The sequence below is a fragment of the Oncorhynchus mykiss genome, chromosome 3 (genome assembly GCF_057628025.1).
Source record: "Oncorhynchus mykiss isolate SJ-2025 chromosome 3, ASM5762802v1, whole genome shotgun sequence".
Lineage (NCBI taxonomy): Eukaryota > Metazoa > Chordata > Actinopteri > Salmoniformes > Salmonidae > Oncorhynchus > Oncorhynchus mykiss.
Window position 1 is genome coordinate 44,125,222 of NC_143024.1, and position 26,684 is coordinate 44,151,905.

Genomic DNA, 26,684 nt, shown 5'->3' on the forward strand with positions numbered 1-26,684 from the left:
TATTTTTTTGTCGATGATGGCTAGCTGTCCAGGCCCTGAGGCAGCAAATCAGCCCCAAACCATGATGCTCCCTCCACCATGATGTGCTGTGCCTTTTTTTTCTCCATACTTAGTGTTGTGTTCCCTCCAAACAATTCTACTTTAGTTTCATCTGTCCACAGAATATGTTGCCAGTAGCACTGTGGAACATCCATGTGCACTTTTGCGAACTTCAGATGTGCAGCAATGTTTTTTATTTTTGGACAGCAGTGGCTTCTTCTGTGGTGTCCTTCCATAAAACCATTCTTGTTTAGTGTTTTACGTATCGTAGACTCGTCAACAGAGATGTTAGCATGTTCCAGAGACTTCTGTAAGTCTGCTGAAACAAGGATTCTTCTTAACCTCATTGAGCATTCTGTGTTGTGCTCTTGCACTCATCTTTGCAGGACGGCCACTCCTAAGGAGAGTATCAACAGTGTTGAACATTCTCCATTTATAGACAATTTGCCTTACCATGGACTGATGAACATCAAGGCTTTTAGAGATACTTTTGTAACCCTTTCCAGCTTTATGCAAGTCAAAATTCTTAATCTTAGGTCTTCTGAGATCTCTTGTTCGAGGCATGGTTTACATCAGGTAATGCTTCTTGTGAATTGCAAACTCAAATTTTGTTAGTTTTTATAGGGCAGGACAGCTCTACCAACACCTCCAATCTCATCTCATTGATTGGACTCCAGGTTAGCTGACTCGTGACTCCAATTAGCTTTTGAAGAAGCCATTAGCCTAGGGGTTCACATTCTTTTTCCAACCTACAATCATTTGCGTGTTATTAGTTTAAACACACTGTGTTTGTCAATTGTTTTGTCTTAGATTAAGATCGGATCAAATTCAATGACCAATTTATGCATAAATCCGGGTAATTACGAAGGTTTCACATACTTTTTCTTGGCACTGTAAGTTGCATGGACTCACTGTGTGCAATAATAGTGTTTAACATGATATTTAAAATAAGATTAAGAAAAGGGATGGCTAGAATTTGTAAAAATTTGTAAAAATTTGGTGATGTGGTAAGAGGATGATAGCAGTGCCAGCTATGTTGTGTTGTGAGACAGTCACAAGACGGGATTTTAAATAGGCCTATGGCATGTCAAGAACTGCCCACTGTTTAGATGTGTTGAATGGAAACTGAAATCTGGACACTGACTGTAGGTCTATAACCTCTCACACAGCCTTATTTATAACTCTTGCAGAATTAACCATTTCTTGCAGTAAAATGATACACCAAATGTTGGCAAAATTTGAACTTGGGCACAGGAGTGAGAAATATGATTTCTACATCTTGAGAGAATGCAATGCTCAGTTAGCACCTCTACAGAAGGTATGTCTTCATCATAAAAGCTGATAGTATTTCAACCACCTAAAATATGCATCGAAGCTGACCTGAAATCTAATCAGAAACACCTTAGGTCGTTTTCACAGCTTTCTTTTTCCTTACCGGTCAAACTGATGTCATTTTTGAAATTTTTTGGGGTTATTATATTTTTTTAGCGTTATTGTATTATCTCCCCCGGCCGTAAACGTCTTTGCTCCGCGAATGACGAAGAGAACTTTGAATGCTTCAATCTAGTTGACAACAGTATTCTATCGCTCTATTACATTATTCTGTTGAGCCAAGGTTTATTTAGTCTTCTAAGGCAACATATAATGACAAAAGAGAAGCTACATGTATCTTATTATAGACAAGTTGACTAACAAATAGCCCACCAAAATGTCGGAAATTATAAGCAGAAACATATCTAAATCAGGCAAAACAAAATTCTGCAACCCCTGTCAAATGTGTTCTATTGTCTGACTGTAGCCTATTGCATTTTCTATATTTGCGGGATAGCGTTGGGTATGGGCCTCAGATTTTCTCTTTATCATATAGTCGGGCGGTTGTGGATGGGTTATTGAACAAACAGCACCACTACCCCACACACAATTATCTGTAAGGTCCCTCAGTCAAGCAGTGCATTTCAAACACAGATTCAATCACAAAGGCCATGGTTTTCTTTGCCTCCCCAAAGAAGGGCACCTATTGATAGAAGGGTAAAACATTTTTAAGTAGATATTGATTATCCCTTTGAGCATGTTGGAGTTATTAATTCAAATTTGGATATTGTATCAATACACCCAGTCACTACAAAAATACAGGCATCCTTCTTAACTCAGTCGCCGGAGAGGAATTAAACCGCTCAGGGATTTTTACCATGAGGCCAATGGTGACTTTAAAACCGTTACAGAGTTTAATGGCTGTGATAGAACACTGAGGATGGATCCACAACATTGTATTTACTCCACAATACTAACCTAATTGCCAAAGTGAAAAAAATGAAGCCTGTACAGAATAAAAAATATTCCAAAACATGCATCCTGTTTGCAACAGGGCACTAAAGTAACACTGCAAAAAATGTGGCAAAGAAATTAACTTTATATCCTGAATACAAAGTGTTATGTTGGGGGCAAATGCAATACAGCACATAACCGAGTAACACTCCATATTTTCAAGCATAGTGGTGGCTGCATCACGTTATGGGAATACTTTTTAAGGCCTGGGGAGTTTTTCAGGAGAAAAAAATAAACGGAATGGGGCTAAGCACAGGCAAAATCCTAGATCAAAACCTGGCACAGTCTGCTTTCCACCAAACACTGGGAGATGAATTCACCTTTTCAGCAGGATAATAACCTTAAACACTTGGCCAAATCTACACTGGCGTTGCTTACCACGAAGGCAGTGAATGTTCCTGAGTGACCGAGTTCCAGTTTTGACTTAAACCTACTTGGAAATCTATGGCAAGATCTGAAAAGTGTTGTCGAGCAATGATCAACAACCAATTTGACAGATCTTGAAGATTTTTGAAAATAATAATTAGCCAATTTTGAGAAATCCAGGTGTGGAAAGCTCTTAGAGACTTACCCAGACATACTCATAGCTGTAATCTCTGCCAAAGGTGATTCTACAAAGTATTGACTCAGGGGTGTGAATACTTATGTAAATATCTTTATAGGGTATTGTGTGTACAGTAGATGGGTAAGGGAAAAAAATATATTTAATCCATTTTGAATTCAGGCAGTAACACAAAAAAATGTGGAATAATTCAAAGGTTATGATTAATTTGTGAAGGCACTAGTGTAGCCTGAAGACTTTTTTTAATCCAAAATAATATATTCCCACCTCAAAAGGCAAACCGTATAGGCTAGTATCTTTTAAAGCTGGACTCCTTTTGGTGTTACTGCCACGTTCGTTTGGGTTATAATAACAAATAGTCACTTCAGACAATGTTAGAACAGAGCGGTATACTACAAAGCAGGATCAATAAGTTAGCCAGCTATCTTTGCTAGGCAACCAGAAATAGCTAATTTCTCGTTCATTAAAAAAAAGCTAAACTTGGATGTGTTTTTGTCCGTTGAATCAATTAGATCATGCCCATTTTAACTTTACATTTTTTGAAAGAAACGTATCAGAATATTTAGTCTCGTTAGCTGGCTAACTCCTGGATCCGACTTTGTAGTGTACCCCTCAGCAGAATATGTACTGCGACATTTTTTTATTTTTTTTGCAACGATGCTGGTTGTTCCTCTCCTCCGTTTCATCAACAAAACAATAACAAAGACGCTGGGTCAAACAGTGGTGTTTCACCTTCTTCCAATTCTAGCTTTAATGTGTCACAAGTTCTCAGAAGCCTAGGCCTAGTCAGTATTTTTAGTAGGCTCACCAATGTGACTCAACTTTTGAATTGAATGATGCAGAAGCTTGGTAAGCCTCTTCTTGATTAAAAAAAAGAACCCATATGTGATAGTTGGTAGCGGCACACTCGGTTTTTGCCTTTAGGCTATATAATAGTCTGCTCCTTTCTCACTAGGTAGTCTTGCTGAACGACTCTGTGGAAGTCTCTTTTCCTTGTAGTCGTTATGATTCATAGTCTTTAAAGAGCAGGGTAAACACTTAACACGCCCCGGTTTTATTGAAAACCACAGCCAGTTCTTAAATTGGCTGTGAAACAAGATGGCAATTATCAAAACAAGAGCTGGAATCATAAACAGGCAAGGAAAAACTCCAGGCGTTTGTTTGTTTTGGCAAATCAGTTTTCTTGTTGAGTTGGGTTTTATTGTTCTTTCTCAATTAACAGTTAGACAGCGTTTGGCAGAGGACGTCTGGCGTGCTTGTCAAAACAGACTTGTCTGACATTTAGCATTAATTCCATTAATTGGATCCATTGGGCAAGCCTATTATTAATCACTGTATTTTACTGTTACAGTTGAGTGATTGAATAAACACTTCAATAAACATTTAATCTTTATTTCTAAACCACTGGATGAAATGTATCTGGCTATATTGATAAGCCTTGTGAATAAGGCGTCACAGCGAAATGAGGGGAAATGACATAATATTCTGTTGCCCTGGATGACCGCTGTGTAAGCTTTCTTTCTTTGTGCTTTTGGAAAGGGCTGCGAAGCATTGTCTTTTGTATGGAGTTGTCCAATATCTTATGAGGTTTAGGACATTTTCCCGTGAAGAACAAAATCTTGGAATACCAGCAGAATTTGGTCAACGGTCATTCACCATGATTGATCCTCTAAATGAAGGCTAATCGAGCGGTTTGTTTTGTTGTTGTATTGAACTGTCCATCCAGTCCTTTAAATACATGGTTTTATTTCTATGCAGCATATATTGATGATTATTAATAATACAAGTGAGGATTGAGGAGAGAAATTATACTTGAAAGCAATTCCCCAGGATTGAAGTGCTAAGATAGCAGACATTATTGTAGGACTGAATGGTGTTAACGAGTTTCTGGGTTGGTAGGAAACCATGCCAAGATAGCAGGCAGACATTATTTTCCCTGTTCAAGATATTGTCATATGCAAATGCAGGTGAAAAAGTTTTGAAGTGAATGCCCCACAGTTGAAAAGAAGCATGCTAGGAGAGCAGATGGGGCCTAATCCCGATTCCTGTTGAGGCATCACTTAAGGGCCATCTCCTGTCCTTCCTATGATCCAGTAGAACAAGAAGAAAGCACCTTGTGTTAGTCAGAACTAATACTGTAATGACAGTCTGTGTCAATTGATCATGTTTTGATGTTCCACTTGACACTGTACTGGAATATTAAAACAGTGCTTTTTCTCTTTGTCTCCTGTGCCCAGTATGGATTATTTATGAGCAGGTGATGATAGCTGCGTTGGACTGCAGTCGGGATGATTTGGCTTGGGTAAGTGAACTACCGACAGCTGCCACACACGCCCAACGACCTCAAAATCCATCTCTCACAGTCATTGCTGCTTTGTCACCCCCGCTGCCAAATGTGAAAATATTTTTATTTGGCCAAAAATATTACCCCATCTGTCTGTACTTTGGAAAAACCATTTGCTGAGCAGTGTTGGAATAAGGGAGTGTAGAAAACTCACTATAGATGAACACCAGTGTTAGTGTTAGCTGTAAACCTTTATGGAGTTTAACTCCCCCTTTCCTTGTTGATTCATCTGCCATCCCAGAGTTAGCTAATAGATATGTTACAGATTGTGTTACTTAAAGTGCCTTCAGAAAGTATTCACACCCCTTGACTTATTACACATTATGTTGTTACAAGGTGGGATAAAAATGGATTTAATTGTCATGTTTTGTCAATGATCTACACAAAGTAATCTGTAAAGTCAGTGGAAGAAAAATTATACACTTTGTAAAAGAATTATGAAAAATCAAACATTAATATATCTTGATTATATCAATAGGCAGACATCATTTTCCTGTTCAAGATACTCTCATATGCAAATGCAGGTGAAAACTTTGAAGTGAATGCCCACAGTTGAAAATAAGCATGCTAGGCAAGCAGATAGGGCCGATTCCTGTTGAGGCATCACTTAGGGCCATCTCCTGTCCTTCCTATGATCCAGTAGAACAAGAAGAAAGCATCTTGTGTTAGTCAGAACTAATACTGTATTAACAGTCAATGTATCATGTTTTGATGTTCCGATACGTTTTGGATTGGAATTCAATCAAATTCGCATTGTGGAATATATAACATTGTTCCTGCTTATTTTGATATGAATCAAAAGATACCTTTTCACAGCAAAGAGCAGGAACCAATGGCATTACCCTGTGCGTTTGGATTGGAATTAAATCAAATTCGCATTGTGGATATACAGTGGGGCAAAAACGTATTTAGTCAGCCACCAATTGTGCAAGTTCTCCCACTTAAAAATATGAGGCCTGTAATTTTCATCATAGGTACACTTCAACTATGACAGACAAATGAGAAGAAAAAAATCCAGAAAATCACATTGTAGGATTTTTTATGAATTTATTTGCAAATTATGGTGCAAAATAAGTATTTGGTCAATAACAAAAGTTTATCTCAATACTTTGTTATATACCCTTTGTTGGTAATGACAGAGGTCAAACGTTTTCTGTAAGTCTTCACAAGGTTTTCACACACTGTTGCTGGTATTTTGGCCCATTCCTCCATGCAGATCTCCTCTAGAGCAGTGATGTTTTGGGGCTGTTGCTGGGCAACACGGACTTTCAACTCCCTCCAAAGATTTTCTATGGGGTTGAGATCTGGAGACTGGCTAGGCCACTCCAGGACCTTGAAATGCTTCTTACGAAGCCACTCCTTCGTTGCCTGTGCGGTGTGTTTGGGATCATTGTCATGCTGAAAGACCCAGCCACGTTTCATCTTCAATGCCCTTGCTGATGGAAGGAGGTTTTCACTCAAAATCTCACGATACTTGGCCCCATTCATTCTTTCCTTTACACGGATCAGTCGTCCTGGTCCCTTTGCAGAAAAACAGCCCCAAAGCATGATGTTTCCACCCCCATGCTTCACAGTAGGTATGGTGTTCTTTGGATGCAACTCAGCATTCTTTGTCTTCCAAACACGACAAGTTGAGTTTTTACCAAAAAGTTATATTTTGGTTTCATCTGACCCTATAACATTCTCCCAATCTTCTTCTGGATCATCTAAATGCTCTCTAGCAAACTTCAGACGGGCCTGGACATGTACTGGCTTAAGCAGGGGGACACGTCTGGCACTGCAGGATTTGAGTCCCTGGCGGCGTAGGTGTTACTGATGGTAGGCTTTGTTACTTTGGTCCCAGCTCTCTGCGGGTCATTCACTAGGTCCCCCCGTGTGGTTCTGGGATTTTTGCTCACCGTTCTTGTGATCATTTTGACCCCACGGGGTGAGATCTTGCGTGGAGCCCCAGATCGAGGGAGATTATCAGTGGTCTTGTATGTCTTCCATTTCCTAATAATTGCACCCACAGTTGATTTCTTCAAACCAAGCTGCTTACCTATTGCAGATTCAGCCTGTCTTCCCAGCCTGGTGCAGGTCTACAATTTTGTTTCTGGTGTCCTTTGACAGCTCTTTGGTCTTGGCCATAGTGGAGTTTGGAGTGTGACTGTTTGAGGTTGTGGACAGGTGTCTTTTATACTGATAAGTTCAAACAGGTGCCATTAATACAGGTAACGAGTGGAGGACAGAGGATCCCCTTAAAGAAGAAGTTACAGGTCTGTGAGAGCCATGAATCTTGCTTGTTTGTAGGTGACCAAATACTTATTTTCCACCATAATTTGCAAATAAATTCATAAAAAATCCTACAATGTGATTTTCTGGATTTTTTTCTTCTCATTTGTCTGTCATAGTTGAAGTGTACCTATGATGAAATTACAGGCCTCATATTTTTAAGTGGGAGAACTTGCACAATTGGTGGCTGACTAAATACTTTTTTGCCCCACTGGAGAAGTGTTCTTGCTTAGCTTGATTTAAATCAAAACGTGCATTTTCACTGCAAAGAACAGGAACCTATGGCATTTTCCCACTATTCTGGACTGATTTGAACTGGCTAAATGTACTATTGAAGTCTAGTTAATGTCCTGTCAGTTGTTTTGCTCCTACCTGCTTAAAATTGAGTGATACATTTAAAAAAATATATATTTTGGGTGATGGGGAACTAGTATATAAGGATGTTTTGCAAGGATTCCCTATGCATTGCAAAGAATATTGGCGAAGACTAAACGAGATTACGTGAAGTTGTCCAATGACCTGCTCCCAGTGAGAAAGACCATGACTGTAGTTGGATAGGTCAAATGATCCGGGCTGCAGAACAGATTTTCCATCTCATCCAGAATATCGTTGGATGTGACGATAACCATTCCTCACCTCTGTCATGAGAGTGTGGAAAAAAACAAACTCCAGTTCCCTCATAGAGACGGGAGGGGAAAAAAACTCACCGAAAAGCGCATCCTGCCTCTCCTTTTTATGGTAGCGAGTGGTGAATTGTGGGTAGCCACAAGGCAACATGGTCTTCAACCACGTCAACTGCTGATTTTCACATAATTTCTTCAGGACCGTGTTGTTGCTCTTTTATCATGGATCCCATGAATGGAAACCAGCTATCCTTCTCAATGGTCTGGGCGGACTGGATTGCGTCATTTAAAAAAAACACACACAAAAAAATACATTGCATATGACATCTCAAAACCATATATGCGTTACATGGATACAGTATATTTGTTTGTGTTTAAAGGGGCAGTGCGGTCAAAGTCAATTTTCTTTTTTTGTATGATATTTCCTCACTATGAGGTTGAAATAACACTCAAATTGTGAATTTATGATCATGCCCTTTAGTGTAAGAGCTTTTTGAAAACAACTCCTCGAGTGTCAGCCTTTTAGGATGGAGTTTTTCCCCACAGCATGACAAAATCTCATCTGATTATTTTGAACAATGACCAGTTGCTGGTGTTGAACTTTTGTGACATTGTTTGAACAATGTTGCAGTCCACTAAGCCAAAGAAATTAATTTTACCGACGTGGTCAAACCGGGCTCTCACCTGAACATTGATATTGTCCAGTACGTTATAGTTGATTGTCCCACTTTCTACTCTGATCAGCTGTTTACTTCGAGTTTCACTTTCTGCCAGGCCCAGTTCATCACATTTCAGCTCGAATTGCTCATAGGAACTATCAGTCTTGTCGCTGCCGTTCCAGTGCTTTTAATCGTGTCGATGATGTGGGTACTGCAGAAACTCCTATCCATCACTTTGTTCTGCAGAACATGGAAGAGCGACTCATAGGCCATGAGCAAAAACCAAACCAGGTGGCGGTCTCTAAACGGGGTTGCTAACATTTGTTTCAGCCAAGGCATGTAGTAGTTCAACATAGTTGCAATCACATGAGCGCTACAGAAACGCAGCTAACCAAACCACTGTCTCTGGGTGGTGCAAATCAAAGTTTATTTGTCACGTGCACCGAATACAGTGAAATGCTTACTTACAGGCTCTAACCAATGGTGTGTAAATTTTTTTTTTTTTAAAAAGGTGTGTGTGTAAATAAAGAAATAAAACATTAGTAAAAAGACGTGAAAAAAGAGCAGCAAGGCTATATACACCTGTTAGTCAGGCTGTGATTTAGCTCGTCTGGTAGGCTCGTGTCACTGGGCAGCTTCCCTTTGTAATCTGCAATAGTTTGCAAGCCCTGCCACATCCAACGAGTGGCAGAGCCGGTGTAGTATGATTCAATCTTAGCCCTATATTGACACTTTGCCTCTTTGATGGTTCGTCGCAGAGCATAGCGGGATTTCTTGTAAGCTTCCGGTTTAGAGTCCCGCAACTTGAAAGCAGCAGCTCTACCCTTTAGCTCAGTGTGAATGTTGCCTGTAATCCATGGCTTCTGGTTGGGGTATGTATGTACAGTCACTGTGGGGACGACGTCCTCAATGCACTTATTGATAAAGCCAGTAACTGATGTGGTGTATTCCTTCAATTTTTTCATAGACCGTGTCACTGGTGCTTCCTGCTTTAAATTTCGCTTATAAGCAGGAATCGGGAGGATAGAGTTGTGGTCGGATTTACCAAATGCACACTTGTAACAAAGGGTAACTACACCCAAAATACAACATTTCTTCTATTTTTTTATTTATTTCTCCTCTCCCAGTTCTGAAAAGTGGTGTTCTGATGTGGTTTAAGCATTGTTGTGGACTTGTTTTTTTTATTTTATTAAAAAAAACTGAAACCTGGAAAAACAAAAAGGAGAAAATTGAATTTTGAAAGAAATGTAATGGAATCAGGCAGAAAATATAACAGATTTTATAGGGCCCTACTAAGTCGTTCTGGATAAGAGTCTGCTAAATGACTCAAATGTAAAACATTTCTCACCTAACTATCTGAAACACGGAACCCAAACCTCGTACATAAATGTATTTTGTCCCCCCACGCTAAATGCGATCACCACACGCCGGTTGAAATCAAAACAAACTCTGAACCAATTATATTAATTTGGGGACAGGTCGAAAAGCATTAAACATTTATGGCAATTTAGCTAGCTAGCTTGCACTTGCTAGTTAATTTGTCCTATTTAGCTAGCTTGCTGTTGCTAGCTAATTTGTCCTGGGATATAAACATTGAGTTGTTATTTTACCTGAAATGCACAAGGTCCTCTACTCCACCAATTCATCCACACATAAAACGGTTAACCAAATCATTTCTAGTCATCTCTCCTCCTTCCAGGCCTTTTCTTCGCTTGACTTTATATTGCGATTGGCAACTTTTAATAAATTAGGTGCATTACCGCCACTGACCTCGTTTTGTCTTTCAGTCACTCATGTGGGTATAACCAATGATGAGATGGCACGTGGGTACCTGCTTCTATAAACCAATGAGGAGATGGGAGAGGCAGGACTTGCAGCACGATTTGCGTCAGAAGTAGAACTGACTTCTATTTTAGCCCTTGGCCCTCGACGCTCTTTGGCATGCGCACAATAATAATAATATGTATAATAATATTATTATGGATTAATATGGATTTCAACATTTATTTTGCAACGCTCGTGCATGCGACGCGAGCGGTGTAGTCAGCCAATAAGACATGCTACGCCACTTTGGCGTCTAAGGGCTGGATGTGTCAATGTGTAGTTCATACATGCATAATCGAAGGAGAATTACTGTTTTACCTCAATTAACCATGATATAATAATATATGCCATTTAGCAGATGTTTTTATCCAAAGTCATGTGCGCATACATTTTACTGGTGGTCATGAAATCCCTAGTTTAAAAGCGACCGTTTTCTTGAAGCTGTGCATTTTTCCCTACATTTCCCCCCATATGGGCCAGCCCCTTAGCAATTTGAGTTCTCGTCAATGAGCTTCAGCCCCTCTCATTTGAGTGACCGCTATCAAGTGGCCCGCCCAGCGTTATCTGCGGGGCGGACCCAACGGCACAGTGAAAACATCAGGGAGAGACCGATAGAGAGAGCAATGACGTGGTGCACATATGTGACGTAGTACGCAATTTTCAGGGGACCACTTTTGGCTCGTGAGTGCTAGTTTCAGAACTACTGGCAAGAAAGTTGACAAAAGTACCGGAGAATCTCTAAGTGCAGTAACTGTAAGTCGCTCTGGATAAGAGCATCTGCTAAATGACTAGAATGTAAATGTCAAATGTTATTTTCATAAAATATACAGATTTTAAAAATACAATTACAAAGACCGCATGGGGGCTTTAAGTAGTAGAAAGTGTATGTGTCCTGTACGTTTTGTAACATGTTGCAACCAGCCAACTCTAATTGCACCTCCCCTCTGCCCACTTCCCTTGCAGACTTGTCTACAGGAACTGAAGAGGCAGTTTCCAGGTAGCCAACGAGTGAAGCGATTAGCAGGCATGCGGCTGGAGGCTTTGGAAAAGTAAGCTTCAGTCTCTCACTGTAACATGGCCGAAAGACTAAAGGGTAAATCCATTTGAATTCAATCACTTTTTGACAGCATCCCTTTTGATTTGAACGAAACAGTTGAAGTCGGAAGTTTACATACACATAGGTTGGAGTCATTAAACTAGTTTTTCAACCACTCAACAAATGTCTTGTTAACAAACTATAGTTTTGGCAAGTCGGTTAGGACATCTACTTTGTGCATGACACAAGTAATTTTTCCAACAATTGTTTAGACTATTTCATTTATAACTCACTATCATAATTCCAGTGGGTCAGAAGTTTACATACACTAAGTTGACTGTGCCTTTTAAACAGCTTGGAAAATTCCAGAAAAAGATGTCATGGCTTTAGAAGCTTCTGATATGCTAATTGACATAATTTGAGTCAATTGGAGGTGTACCTGTGGATGTATTTCAAGGCCTACCTTAAAACGCAGTGCCTCTTTGCTTGACATCATGAGAAAATCAAAAGAAATTAGCCAAGACCTCAGCATTTTTTTTTTTAGACCTCCACAAGTCTGGTTCATCCTTGGGAGCTATTTCCAAATGCCTGAAGGTACCACGTTTATCTGTACAAACAAACAATGGTACACAAGTATAAACGCCATGGGACTACGCAGCCGCCATACAGCTCAGGAAGGAGACGTGTTCTGTCTCCTAGAGATGAACGTACTTTGGTGTGAAAAGTGCAAATCAATCCCAGAACAACAGCAAAGGACCTTGTGAAGATGCTGGAGGAAACGGGTACAAAAGTATCTATATCCACAGTAAAACAAGTCCTATATCGACATAACCTGAAAGGCTGCTCAGTAAGGAAGAAGCCACTGCTCCAAAACCGCCATAAAAAAGCCAGACTACAGTTTGCAACTGCACATGGGGACAAAGATCATAGATTTTGGAGAAATGTCCTCTGGTCTGATGAAACAAAAATAGAACTGTTTGGCCATGATGACCATCATTATGTTTGGAGGAAAAAGGGGGAGGCTTGCAAGCTGAAGAACACCATCCCAACCGTGAAGCACGGGGTGACAGCATCATGTTGTGGGGTGCTTTGCTGCAGGAGGGACTGGTGCACTTCACAAAATAGATGGCATCATGAGGTAGGAAATATTGAAGCAACATCTCAAGACATCAGTCAGGAAGTTAAAAGCTTGGTCGCAAGTGGGTCTTCCAAATGGACAATGACCCCAAGCATACTTCCAAAGTTGTGGCAAAATGGCTTAAGGACAACAAAGGTATTGGAGTGGCCATCACAAAGCTCTGACCTCAAACCTATAGAACAATTGTGGGCAGAACTGAAAAAGCGTGTGTGAGCAAGGAGGCCTACAAACCTGACTCAGTTACACCAGCTCTGTCAGGAGGAATGGGCCACACTTCCACAATTTAATGTGGGAAGCTTGTAGAAGGCTACCCTAAATGTTTGACCCAACTTATTGTGGGAAGCTTGTAGAAGGCTACCCAAAACGTTTGACCCAAGTTAAACAATTTAAAAGCAATACTACCAAATACTAATTGAGTGTAGGCAAACTTCTGACCCACTGGGAATGTGATCAAAGAAATAAAAGCTGAAATAAATAATTATCTTTACTATTATTCTGACATTTCACTTTCTTAAAATAGTGGTGATCCTAACTGACCTGAGACAGGGAATTTTTTAAAAGATTAAATGTCAGGAATTGTGAAATTCTGAGTTTAAATGTATTCAAATCTAATTTTATTTGTCACATACACATGGTTGGCAGATGTTAATGCGAGTGTAGCGAAATGCTTGTACTTTTAGTTCTGACAATTCAGTAATATCCAACGAGTAATCTAACCTAACAATTTCACAACAATTACCTTATACATACAAGTATAAAGGAATGAAATAAGAATATGTACATAGATTTTTTTATGAATGAGTGATAGTATAGAACGGCATAGGCAAGATGCAGTGGATGGTATATAGTACAGTATATATATAATAATATTCGGCCCCCTTGAACTTTGCGATCTTTTGCCACATTTCAGGCTTCAAACATAGATATGAAACTGTATTTTTTTGTGAAGAATCATCAACAAGTGGGACACAATCATGAAGTGGAACGACATTTATTGGATATTTCAAACTTTTTTAACAAATCAAAAACGGAACAATTGGGCGTGCAAAATTATTCAGCCCCCTTAAGTTAATACTTTGTAGCGCCACCTTTTGCTGCGATTACAGCTGTAAGTCGCTTGGGGTATGTCTCTCTCAGTTTTGCACATCGAGAGACTGACATTTTTTCCCATTCCTCCTTGCAAAACAGCTCGAGCTCAGTGAGGTTGGATGGAGAGCATTTGTGAACAGCAGTTTTCAGTTCTTTCCACAGATTCTCGATTGGATTCAGGTCTGGACTTTGACTTGGCCATTCTAACACCTGGATATGTTTATTTTTAAACCATTCCATTGTAGATTTTGCTTTATGTTTTGGATCATTGTCTTGTTGGAAGACAAATCTCCGTCCCAGTCTCAGGTCTTTTGCAGACTCCATCAGGTTTTCTTCCAGAATGGTCCTGTATTTGGCTCCATCCATCTTCCCATCAATTTGAACCATCTTCCCTGTCCCTGCTGAAGAAAAGCAGGCCCAAACCATGATGCTGCCACCACCGTGTTTGACAGTGGGGATGGTGTGTTCAGGGTGATGAGCTGTGTTGCTTTTACGCCAAACATAATGTTTTGCATTGTTGCCAAAAAGTTCAATTTTGGTTTCATCTGACCAGAGCACCTTCTTCCACATGTTTGGTGTGTCTCCCAGGTGGCTTGTGGCAAACTTTAAACAACACTTTTTATGGATATCTTTAAGAAATGGCTTTCTTCTTGCCACTCTTCCATAAAGGCCAGATTTGTGCAATATACGACTGATTGTTGTCCTATGGACAGAGTCTCCCACCTCAGCTGTAGATCTCTGCAGTTCATCCAGAGTGATCATGGGCCTCTTGGCTGCATCTCTGATCAGTCTTCTCCTTGTATGAGCTGAAAGTTTAGAGGGATGGCCAGGTCTTGGTAGATTTGCAGTGGTCTGATACTCCTTCCATTTCAATATTATCGCTTGCACAGTGCTCCTTGGGATGTTTAAAGCTTGGGAAATCTTTTTGTATCCAAATCCGGCTTTAAACTTCTTCACAACAGTATCTCGGACCTGCCTGGTGTGTTCCTTGTTCTTCATGATGCTCTCTGCGCTTTTGACGGACCTCTGAGACTATCACAGTGCAGGTGCATTTATACGGAGACTTGATTACACACAGGTGGATTGTATTTATCATCATTAGTCATTTAGGTCAACATTGGATCATTCAGAGATCCCCACTGAACTTCTGGAGAGAGTTTGCTGCACTGAAAGTAAAGGGGCTGAATAATTTTGCACGCCCAATTTTTCAGTTTTTGATTTGTTAAAGTTTGAAATATCCAATAAATGTCGTTCCACTTCATGATTGTGTCCCACTTGTTGTTGATTCTTCACAAAAAATACAGTTTTATATATTTATGTTTGAAGCCTGAAATGTGGCAAAAGGTTGCAAAGTTCAAGGGGGCCGAATACTTTCGCAAGGCACTGTACATATGAGATGGGTAATGTAGGGTATGTAAACATTTATATGAAGTGGCATTGTTTAAAGTCACTAGGGATTAATTTATTACATCAATTTTGCCAGTGGCTGGAGTTGAGTCAGTATGTTGGCAGCAGCCACTCAATGTTAATGATGGCTGTTTAACAGTCTGATGGCCTTGAGATAATAGCTGTTTCAGTCTCTCGGTCCCTGCTTTGATGCACCTGTACTGACCTCGCCTTCTGGATGATAGCGGGGGAACAGGCAGTGGCTCGGGTGGTTGTTGTCCTTGATCTTTTTGGCCTTCCTGTGACATCGGGTCGTGTAGGTGTCCTGGAGGGCAGGTAGTTTGCCCCCGGTGATGCATTGTGCAGACCTCACTACCCCCTGGAGAGCCTTACGGTTATGGGCGGAGCAGTTGCCGTACCAGGCAGTGATACAGCCCGACAGGATGCTCTCGATTGTGTATCTGTAGAAGTTTGAGTGTTTTTTGGTGACAAGCGTGAATTTCTTCAGCCTCCTTAGGTTGAAGAGGTGCTGTTGCGCCTTCTTCACCACGCTGTCTGTGTGGTTGGACCATTTCAGTTTGTCTGTGATGTGTACGCAGAGGAACTTCACTTTCTACCCTCTCCACTACTGTCCCGTCGATGTGGATAGGGGGCTGCTCCCTCTGCTGTTTCCTGAAGTCCACAATCATCTTCTTTGTTTTGTTGAGTGTGAGGTTATTTTCATGACACCACACTCCGAGGGCCCTCAACTCCTCCCTGTAGGCCGCCTCGTCATTGTTGGTAATCAAGCCTACCACTGTAGTATCTGCGAACTTGATGATTGAGTTGGAGGCGTGCATGGCCACGCAGTCGTGGGTGAACAAGGAGTACAGGAGAGGGTTGAGAACACACCCTTGTGGGGCCCCAGTGTTGAGGATCAGCGGGGTTGAGATGTGGTTACCTACCCTCACCACCTGGGGGCGGCCTGTCAGGAAGTCCAGGACCCAGTTGCACAGGGCGGGGTCGAGACCTAGGGTCTCGAGCTTGATGACGAATTTGAAGGGTAGTATGGTGTTAAATGCTGAGCTGTAGAACAGAATTCTCACATAGGTATTCCTCTTGTCCAGATGGGTTAGGGCAGTGTGATTGCGTCGTCTGTGGACCTATTGGTGCGTTATGCTAATTGGAGTGGCTCTAGGGTGTCGGGTAGGGTGGAGGTGATATGGTCCTTGACTAGTCTCAAAGCACTTCATGATGACGGAAGTGAGTGTTACAGGGCGATAGTCGTTTAGCTCCGTTACCTTAGCTTTCTTGAGAACAGGAACAATGGTGACCCTCTTGAAGCATGTGGGGACAGCAGACTGGGATAAGGATTGATTGAATATGTCCGTAAACACACCAGCCAGCTGGTCTGCGCATGCTCTGAGGACGCGGCTGGGGATGCCGTCTGGGCCTGCAGCCTTGCGAGGGTTGACACGTTTAAATGTTTTGCTCACGTCGGCTAAGATTGTGTGTGTGTGTGTACGACTTCAACTGTGTTTGCCCATTTCAGAAGTGCTCAGAAAGTGACTTTGGACATGAATGCCAAAACATTCAAGAGATAAAGGTTCTCGGTTGATTGCATTCCGTTGTGCAACTGACTAGGTATCCCCTTTCCCTTTCATTTCCCTTTCAAAGTTGACGCATTGAGACATCCATATCTTCACCACTGAAGATCACAATTTTCATCACTATTTTATAATGATATAATGATTTACAAAAAAAAAATATTTAAAAAATCTAGCATCTCAATGCCAGGCATTGAGGCATCACAACCGACCATGATTGGGAGTCCCATAGGGCGGCGCACAATTGGCCCAGAGTCGTCCGGGTTTGGCTGGTGTAGGCCGTCATTGTAAATAAGTATTTGTTCTGAAATGACTTGCCTAGTGAAATAAAGGTTCAATTAAAAACCATATTTTACATAATCTAAGGTTTTTGTGTTGTGCCCGCCATCAGTTGAGAGACAACATTCTCTTGAACACAGGATGGTTGTCATGTTTTGACTGATAAATGTACTAAAATCGGAACAACATTTAAACTTTCAAATGGTACCACAAAGATGGTTGGAGGTCCACACACAGAGAATGTTGACTTGGAATATGTTATTTTAAATTATACTGTCAATCCTCCATAAGAAACCTAATGAAATCATTGAAATGTAGATACTGTAATAGAAAAGGCATGAAATTCGCTGGTGGGTGGACCCGTGTCATATTTGTGGCCGTGTCATATTTGTGGCAGTAAAAATGTCCATTTTACATTTCGATGATGTACTGGCTAAATTTCAGTAGTCTGAAGGGATTTGTCCATTATATGAATTTATATTGCTATGCTTGAAATAACACTAGGGCTGTCCTTTTTAAATATATATATTTTTTTTATACACGTTTATTTTTCCATAGACACACCCTATGTATTTGAATAAAATCAACTCTATGTACTGAGCTTGTCTGATGCTTTAACCATTTACATTCATACGGGTTTAAAAAGGAAGATTTGGGCACTAATAAGTGCCTAAATTGGAACGTAGTGGCTGTACAATAACATGCTAGAACTCTGACTGACAGACGTTCTGAATTTGAGCACCGCGCACGACAAGAAGTTGCCCCTTCCCTCCCAGTAATTGGGCAACTTTTGACGTTTTTTTTTTGTTGTGTGAGGGAGAGAAATGCTGTAAATTAAGATGAGACATTGAAGATTATAATAAATACCTCATTGATGTCATACAAGCTAGCCAAACACCCGTCAGTCCAAATGTGCACTTCACATTTCCAAATCTTAAAACCCATGTCATGTACAATGTCAACATTTGTGATCACTATGTTTGATGTAGGGTTACAAGTTGACATGGCTTGTTCTGAACAGAATGAGCCTATGTTTGTTGTGAAGAGAATTTAACGGCACACGCTAGCGTTGCACGGTATACCGAAACCTCTGTACTTTTTCGATACTATAACATGAAAAACGGTTAGGTACTAGAAATGTTACTTTTGGTACTTCAGGCCTTCGCAGATTCTACCATTACGCTCTGGAAGTTGCCGGCAATGGGCTACACGATAAGTTTTGTTTGAACTATATTTGAGAAGGCCAAGTGAAAATGAAGAGTTATGTTGTTTAACATGCAAACCAGGATTGCGCCAATTCAACAGCTCACCGAAGAGTGTTTCAGAATGGCAGAGAGCGACCGCTGTCCAATGCGGGAGAAAACACTCAATGAAGATTCAGTTCATCACCTTGGAGAGCTCCACTGCAGCGGCTTCTGACAAGCAAACACAATCTGTCAACTAGAATCTTCAACTAGAAAAATAAAGTAGGCTAATTTACTGTTTTCAAGTGTTATGTCTTCTTCGTTGTCCAAATATGGTAAGCTGTTTGCAGGTTTTGCATTCCTCTTTTTTGGCGTCATCCTTTAACTACAATGAAATGCTGCCATACTGCAGACTTTTAAAATATTTTGTCTTAAGTAAGCCTAATAGAGCCCCACAATGGAGGTGTCATAACCTAGCAGTCAAATGGGGGAAATGGTTTCCACCATTCATTTTTCCCATAGGAATTTTTTTAAACACTTAAAATAAGGGCTGTGTTTAGTGTAGGCTTTACCCTGGCGTGACGTTTTGATAACCATGTAAATCTCTCTCGGACAAGTTGACTTTTATCAATATATTCGGCTCTATTTCTACAAATAAAATGTATTGAATGCTTGAATGAATGTGTTTTTTTAAAGTTTTTTTTTTTTTTACATATAGCCTACAGTAACATCAACTAATGAAAATTATTATAATTTAAAAAAATTCTGTTACCATTTAGGAGAGTGATGGAGTGCTGCGTCAGATGACCTGGCCTCCACAATCATCCGACCTCAAGGACCCTGGTCAGGGAAGTGACCAAGAACCCAATGACAGAGTTCTTTGGCTGAGCCTGTCAATAGGACAACAGTCTCGATAGCACTTCAGCAATCTGGGCTTTATGGGAGAGTGGCCAGACGTAAGCCACTCCAGAGGAAAAAGCCACTGTGGCAAAGATTTATATTCCAACAGGACAATGGCCCTAAGCATAGAGCCAAAGCAACGCTGGAATGGCTTCAGAACAAGAATGTGAAAGTCCTTAAGTGTCCCAGCCAATGCCCAGACTTGAATCCCATTTGAAAATATGTGGAAAGACTTGAAGATTGCTGTTCACTGCCACTCCCCATCTAACTTAACAGAACTTGAGAGAATCTGCAAGAAAGAATGGTAAAAAAGAATCCAGATGTGCAAAGCTGATAGACATACCCAAGACGACTTAAAGCTGTAATCCCCGCTCAAAGGTGCTTCTACAAAGCATTGACTGTAATAATTCTGTATTTCATTTTCAGTCAATTTGCAAAAATGTCTAAAAACACGTTTTCACCTTGCTATTGTGTGTAGATGGGTGAGAAATCGATTTAAACCATGTTGAATTCAGGCTGAAACACAACAAAATGTGGAATAAGTCATGGGGTATGACTACTTTCTGAAGGCACTATATGTCTTAGAGCAGTGGTTCCCAAGCTTTTTCACTTACTGAACCAACAATTGCATGTTTCTCTGCCCGCGGTACCCCTGAAGTACAAACAATCGACCTGTCGACTAAATGGGGTCAGCCCTAAATGGCGCTCACCCTGTATTCAAGAGCATGTTGTGTCTCAACCAATAGCGGGCACAACACAAAAACCTCAGATGTGAAATAGGCTTTAAGCTACAACATTTGTGTATATGAAAGGAAATCTGGAGTTTGTGTTTTTAGATAATTAACGTTTAAAGGTTTATTTTTTTATTACAAAACCTTTTTTTCAATAAATAATTAAAGTTTGACCACTTTTTGTAAGCTTTTAAATTCTCAAACTCAACTGTTGATCTTTTCCAGTGATGAAGACATGGATGTTGCATGGTATGGAAAATGGTTGCACTTTGAGCACCTTTTATCTCCTGAATGTTTTGGCATTCAGGTCCAAAAAGTCACTTTCTGACCACTTTTTCCATGGGCAAATGTATGGAAAGTTTAGTTTAAATCAAAAGGGATGCTGTCAAAAAGGGATTGAATTCAACAGAATTTACCCTATAGGCCTGTGGTAAAGGGGGGTAGGGTGTACTGTAGATCCTAAGTGGTACGATGGTGTGTGTGTGTGTGTGTGTGTGGTGGGCTCTCTGTTTGTGTTGGAAACAACCATTCCACTGGCAAAAAGGGGGAGAAAAAATAAGTGAATGTTTCAGTGCTCGGCCCTTTTTAGCCTGAGCGAGGGATTCCCCGGGAAGGAAGTGGTTTGCTCCCACTGCTATTCTGGGGGTCCCTCAATCTTCTGTTTAAAAAAATAATAATTCTCTTGTTGTGCTTTTCGTCTCCGAGCTGAGAGGCGAGGCCTTGCCTGCCTGTAAATATTGACATGCCACCACAGTTTCAGCTTTGTTTCTTCTAAGCACTGTTTATTTTTAAATCTGCAAATGTGATTCATAAAAACAGAAAGGGATTAAGATACACAGTATTTTTGACTGGAACTGGAGTAAGGGTAATTCAATCTGTTTACCACCCCTGATCACCATGACTTGTTTATTGGTTATGTCAGAGTTGATGTGATAATTGAGATTGATTGCTTCTGCACTGTCAGATTAAATAAATGGCACACTGGCCTCTAATTGGCTTCAGGCGGAGGTACACTGGACTGACACAGCTTCAAACAACTAATTTATCCCCCCCACCCCCGACACACAAACACACACTGTGTCTCATTGAGCCCCCCCCCCCAGTAAATAAAGCATATCAAAGTGGCTCAGGAGTGGTTGCCTGGTGCCATCTGAAATCTCCCAGAGTGCAGTTGAGTAATAAAGTGGATGTGAGTGAAGGAGTGGCACTGGAAGTGGGGCTGCTCACTACTAATGGGAAACAGAGTTGCTTCTGTTGTAGGTTGTGGTGGGCAGAACAGGTTTTGATCATGGAGCCCTGGCTTTTTGGCTGCTAAACCGTTAGCATTGCAGTTCGCCTCTAATAAAGAAACAAGTTCAAAATCATCCCTGCGGACGCATGATTTGACATGACAAGTGAAGTGAACACGCCTCCCCACCTCCCTGTTGCCAGGAAATTTCTGCATGGTTTGATATTTACAGTTCATAACTCACTCATTTTAAACAGAATCGTATGGATTCCCCCTTTGCCTCGTAACTTTAAAACACACATTGTGTTGAATATAATTCTGATCAGACTTGTATGTATTATTCTACACGGCTCAAAAGAAAGGCGAAACTGAACAGATTGATTTGATTCACCTTTAAAGAAATCAAAGGCAATAATTGTGTATACACTCTTCAAATCAGTGTGCTTCCCTACCATTATGTACTGGTTTCTTAACTCATTGTTAAGTGGCGTAAGCCTCTCACAACGCAAGCTATTTGAGCAGCAACAGTAATGACTGTTTATTTCCTCTTTTAGGTCACTGCTGATTTTGGCAAGGGTTCACAGTGTAACCATAGAGACCGGCTGCATTGTGTACAGAAACTTGATTGCCTTGAACTCTGTTTGATTTCCCCACCACCTAATTTGTCTTGACTGGTGAGTCCTTTTTTTTTTGTTGCCTTTTTGAAGGTACGAGGATGCCAGCAAGCAGTATGATTCAATACTGCAAGACGATCCCACCAATACGGTAAGTGAGGAAAAACACACACTTGTTCTTATTTAGTTACAGTTGTTGTCCAAACTTTTTGGACAGCTTTTGAATCTGCTGTAAAGTTTTGGTATTAGTGGTGTGAGTTTGCTTAGTTAAACTCCCCTTGGCCTTTTTGACCTCAACCACATTGCTGATCAGGCTCTCACCCACACAAATGACAAGTGTTTGAGGGGGGGTGGTTCATGGTCTTAAGCTAAGGCTAAGACTAAATGCCTGCTCTTTGAAGACGGTGATATATAGGTAGTTCTTCGACCCCTTCTGGGGTGAGCAGGACTGTGCTCCTGTATTACATCCTCCATTACTGTTGTGAAAATGCCCATCAGACCAAGTACGTTTTCATCATTTAGTGGTATTAAATTGGCGCTTGTGTATTTTTTTGTTAGTCATCATGTACATTATTTATCACATGCGCACAGCATACATTACCTTGTTTGAGGAGCGGAATAGCCAATCACCTGTAAAACGAGAGTAGCTCCTCAAAGAGCTGGTACTGGAGTGAAACCAGGGAGATCGTTCAAGTTTGACTTCGAAATTGGACGTCTATCCATGTCCTTGGGGCAACAGTGAGCGCTATTACCATGTTTTGGTTTTGCTAGGGTGTTGTGGATGGGGTTGGGGGGTGTGTCTAATCCCATGACTCTGGATCAGAAGGTTCTATCCCAGTGGTGGACACTTAATTATAATTTTTTTGGTTTCGTTTTAACCCATACCTGTATCATTTGGGAATGAGTGCCTAAACTTAATCCTTCTAAATTTGGCATTTGAAGAAATGGAACAATACAGAACAGCAGGATCAACCCAAGGTGTCAAAGGCACTTTGAAATGTAACGTTTGGGGCAACTTCAAAATTTGGTGTTTGGAGAAATGTGGATAAACGTTTAATTATGCACTGAGACTGCGGGAGCTTGAGTGAAACATGCTTTTGTAAGCCTTCGGCTACGATTTTATTTTGATGGCTATGATTAAAAAGAGCTAATATTTTTGTTTCTATCTCAACTCATAATTAAAACGCGCCTCCCTTTCGTAATTTGAGTGCATAGGCTCTAGTCAACGGTAGACAGGTTATCAGCCCTGTCACCCACCATTTTGCAATGTAAGCATGAGGCAGTATAATTGTTTGAAACCTGAACGGTTTACTTCAAATAATGAGGCATGTCTTACCTTGCTTCAAAGTAGCCTATTAGCCAAAATCCATCCATAGAAACATGGAAGCTATTATTGACTTCCTCATGCCATTAGCCAGCATTTCTCTCCTGTTCTATTGGTTTTCATAACTTTATTTTGTTGTCCAGAAGCTAGAGCATCCTAGTTGTTGCTATTAGAGTCCCCCTCGTTCTATGTTTCTAACTGAGATATTCATCTGTCACATGTGGAACCGCTCACATTAGGTGTGCTGTTCAGAACGGGGTTTTCCGCAAATTTAATTTTGAAAATGCCGTTTTATTAGCTGCTTCATTACTGGAGGACCATGTTCAATAATAGGCTATAGCCTTTTGACTAAAATACAATAGGCTTGCTATTGTTGCATGGTTCTCTTAATGAAAAATGGCAATTTCTTGTATTCATGCATAGTATTTTCTGTTAGTCACAATTTTACTCTCTGGATTTTTTAAACAATTTGTTGACCGGTTAATTAGGGTCGGTTAGTCGACAGCAAAATTGATCGAAATGTGCATCCCTTCTTCAGGTGTAAAGCCCAGCGTTCACTTCTGAACAGATACAGGAAGCCGTTTGACTTTTACTCAAGTTCTTTGTTATATTATATCTTAGGCCCATGCACAATGCACTGAGATTTGTAGAGCATTTTGGCTCTGACAAGGCTGCTACTTTCCCACTATCTTGATCGCCACTTGCTGTATCAGTTCTATCCATATGTTGTCTTTTGTGTGTCATATGTATAACTGTATCTGCCATTATCATCATGATGTAGCAAAACTGATTTTCCCACAAAACAATTCCAACAAATGCAACACTCTGGCTTACACAGCAGTTAACCATTTGAGTCCGTCAGATTATAAATGGGTATAGCCTTTAGAAATACACAATTGTTGCCTTAAGTTCCATACAGTCTTCTCTCAATTTATATTGAATTTCAGCTGAATGACTTGCAGGACCATGTCTATCCAGTGTTCTGCCAATCCCTGACCACCAACCCAAAACACATTGTACCTGCTGTTAATTGTTTCCATAGGGACATGTGGCCACGCAAGAAAATACATGTTTTAAAGGGTTTTCAAAAGAAACCATGACCTTCATTTGTTTTGGCAGTCCTCCTGTAGACGTTCAACAAGCTTCTGCGTTGCCCCGACACATGGACTTGCTTAGATATATTAAACATTTTCTCTTGGCTGGCAAAGTGTGAGAGACGAAGCATAAACATTTGTCCTTTGGACACCATGTGAGGATTCTGCACCTCACCGACTGTCTGTTTCAAACAAACGGAGGCCTTGCTGACAAAATCAATAAACTTGGGTATGCTCTGATGCAGTCGCCTCCCCATCTTTCTGGTGTGGAAGAATTGCCCCCCTCATCTCTATCGGTTCCCTGGCGTGTAACTGTCTGTTCCCCCCTCGTTCTGACCCCTTTACACCTTCTTCACTGTCATTTACCGTCATTCTTTATTTTACTCTCTGTTTCTGTTGGGACAAAACCAGTCACACTGTTCATTCTTCTATTAAAATGTTTTACACAGGTTAGATCCACCATGTCCTATTTCAATTATAAGCACATTGAATACTCTGTCATGGAAGACAAGACAGGTGGTGGGAAGGGGAGCGCAAGTTAGTTTGTATAGGCCATGATGCCTCCAGAGCAACTGCTTTTGGTCGTCAAGTTGCCAGTGTAGGCACTTCCACAACCTCAGCAATAAATATACTTAACAAAAATATAAACGCGACATGTAAATTGCTGGTTTCATGAGCTGAAATAAAAGGTCCCAGAAATGTTCCATACGCACAAAAAGCTTATTTCTTTCCAATGTGTTGACATCTCTGTTAGTGAGCATTTCTCCTTTGCCTAGATAATACATCAACCTGACAGGTGTGGCATATCAAAAAATCTGATTAAACAGCATGATCATTACAATAAAACGCCACTCTACAATGTGCAGTTTTGTCACACATATGCCACATATGTCTCAATGTGACACAGTGTGTAAATGATAACACATTTGTGTAGGAAATGAAGAAAATTATTAAAATTAGGTTTGGGATGTATCCAAATTGTCATACCTTTTTATACCGACCTTGTGCCTTACAATCCGATTGTTAGCCATGCTAATAACTACATGTAAAATCTCATAGAGAATAATAACTAAATGCTAACGAGCACATTGCAAACATTTTATACAGTCTCTGACCTAAAATATACAAGTAAAGTATAGAAGTAACAAAAAACTGCTACTCACAGTTTGCTGCACGCACAAAACAAATATTAGACAGCAAGGCTCATGATCCAGGAAGGGATTCTCTGCTGTTAACAGGCGAAGCTTGATTTTGGAAGAAGCTAACCACTTAGCTAGATACAGTGCCTTGCAAAAGTATTCATCCCCCTTGGAGTTTTTCCTATTTTGTTGCATTACAACCTTTTAAATTGATTTATTTGGATTTCATGTAATGGACATACACAAAATAGTCCAAATTGGTGAAGTAAAATGGAAAAAATAAAGTTTCAAAATATCCCCAAAAATTAAAAATAAACGGAAAAGTGGTGCGTGCATATGCATTCACCCCCTTTGCTATGAAGCCCCTAAATTAGATCTGGTGCAACCAATTACCTTCAAAAGTCACATAATTAGATTGCACACAGGTGGACTTTTATTTAAGTGTCACATGATCTCAGTATATATACACCTGTTCTGAAAGGCCCCAGAGTCGGCAACACAACTAAGCGGCACCATGAAGACCAAGGAACTCTCCAAACAGGTCAGGGACAAAGTTGTGGAGAAATACAGATCAGGGTTGGGTTCGAAAAAAATATATCAGGAACTTTGAATATCCCACGGAGCACCATTTAAATCCATAATTAAAAAATTGAAAGAATATGGCACCACAACAAACATGCCAAGAGAGGGCCGTCCACCAAAACTCACGGACCAGTCAAGGAGGGCATTTAATCAGAGGGGCAAAAAAGAGACCAAAGATAACCCCGAAGGAGCTACAAAGCTCCACAGCGGAAATGGGAGTATCTGTCCAAATGACCACTTTTAAACCACACACTCCACAGTGCTGGGCTTTACGGAAGAGTGGCCAGAAAAAAAACATTGCTTAAAGGAAAAAAATAAGCACACACGTTTGGTGTTCGCCAAAAGGCATGTGGGAGTCTCCCCAAATATATGGAAGAAGGTAATCTGGTAAAATTGAGCTTTTTGGCCATCAAGGAAAACGCTATGTCTGGCGCAAAGCCAACACCTCTCATTACCCCGAGAACACCATCCCCACAGTGAAGCATGGTGGTGGCAGCATCATGCTGTGGGGATGTTTTTCATCGGCAGGGACTGGGAAAATGGTCAGAATGGAAAGCATGATGGATGGCGCTAAATACAGGGAAATTCTTGAGAGAAACCTGTTTCAGTCTTCCAAAGATTTGAGACTGGGATGGAGGTTCACCTTCCAGCAGGACAATGACCCTAAGCATACTGCTAAAGCAACACTCGACTGGTTTAAGGGGAAACATTTAAATGTCTTGGACTG

The 26,684-nt window shown here is 40.7% G+C and overlaps 1 protein-coding gene across 1 annotated transcript in view; it reads left to right on the forward strand.

Annotated features, from left to right (window-relative positions):
• LOC110518706 (ER membrane protein complex subunit 2) overlaps positions 1-26,684 on the forward strand; it is a 63,277-nt gene that overhangs the window by 13,811 nt on the left and 22,782 nt on the right. The window contains exons 3-5 of the mRNA XM_036973882.2: positions 5,164-5,228; positions 11,611-11,696; positions 21,912-21,969. Coding sequence (XP_036829777.2) covers positions 5,164-5,228; positions 11,611-11,696; positions 21,912-21,969 — 209 coding nt within the window. The remainder of the gene's footprint in view (positions 1-5,163; positions 5,229-11,610; positions 11,697-21,911; positions 21,970-26,684) is intronic.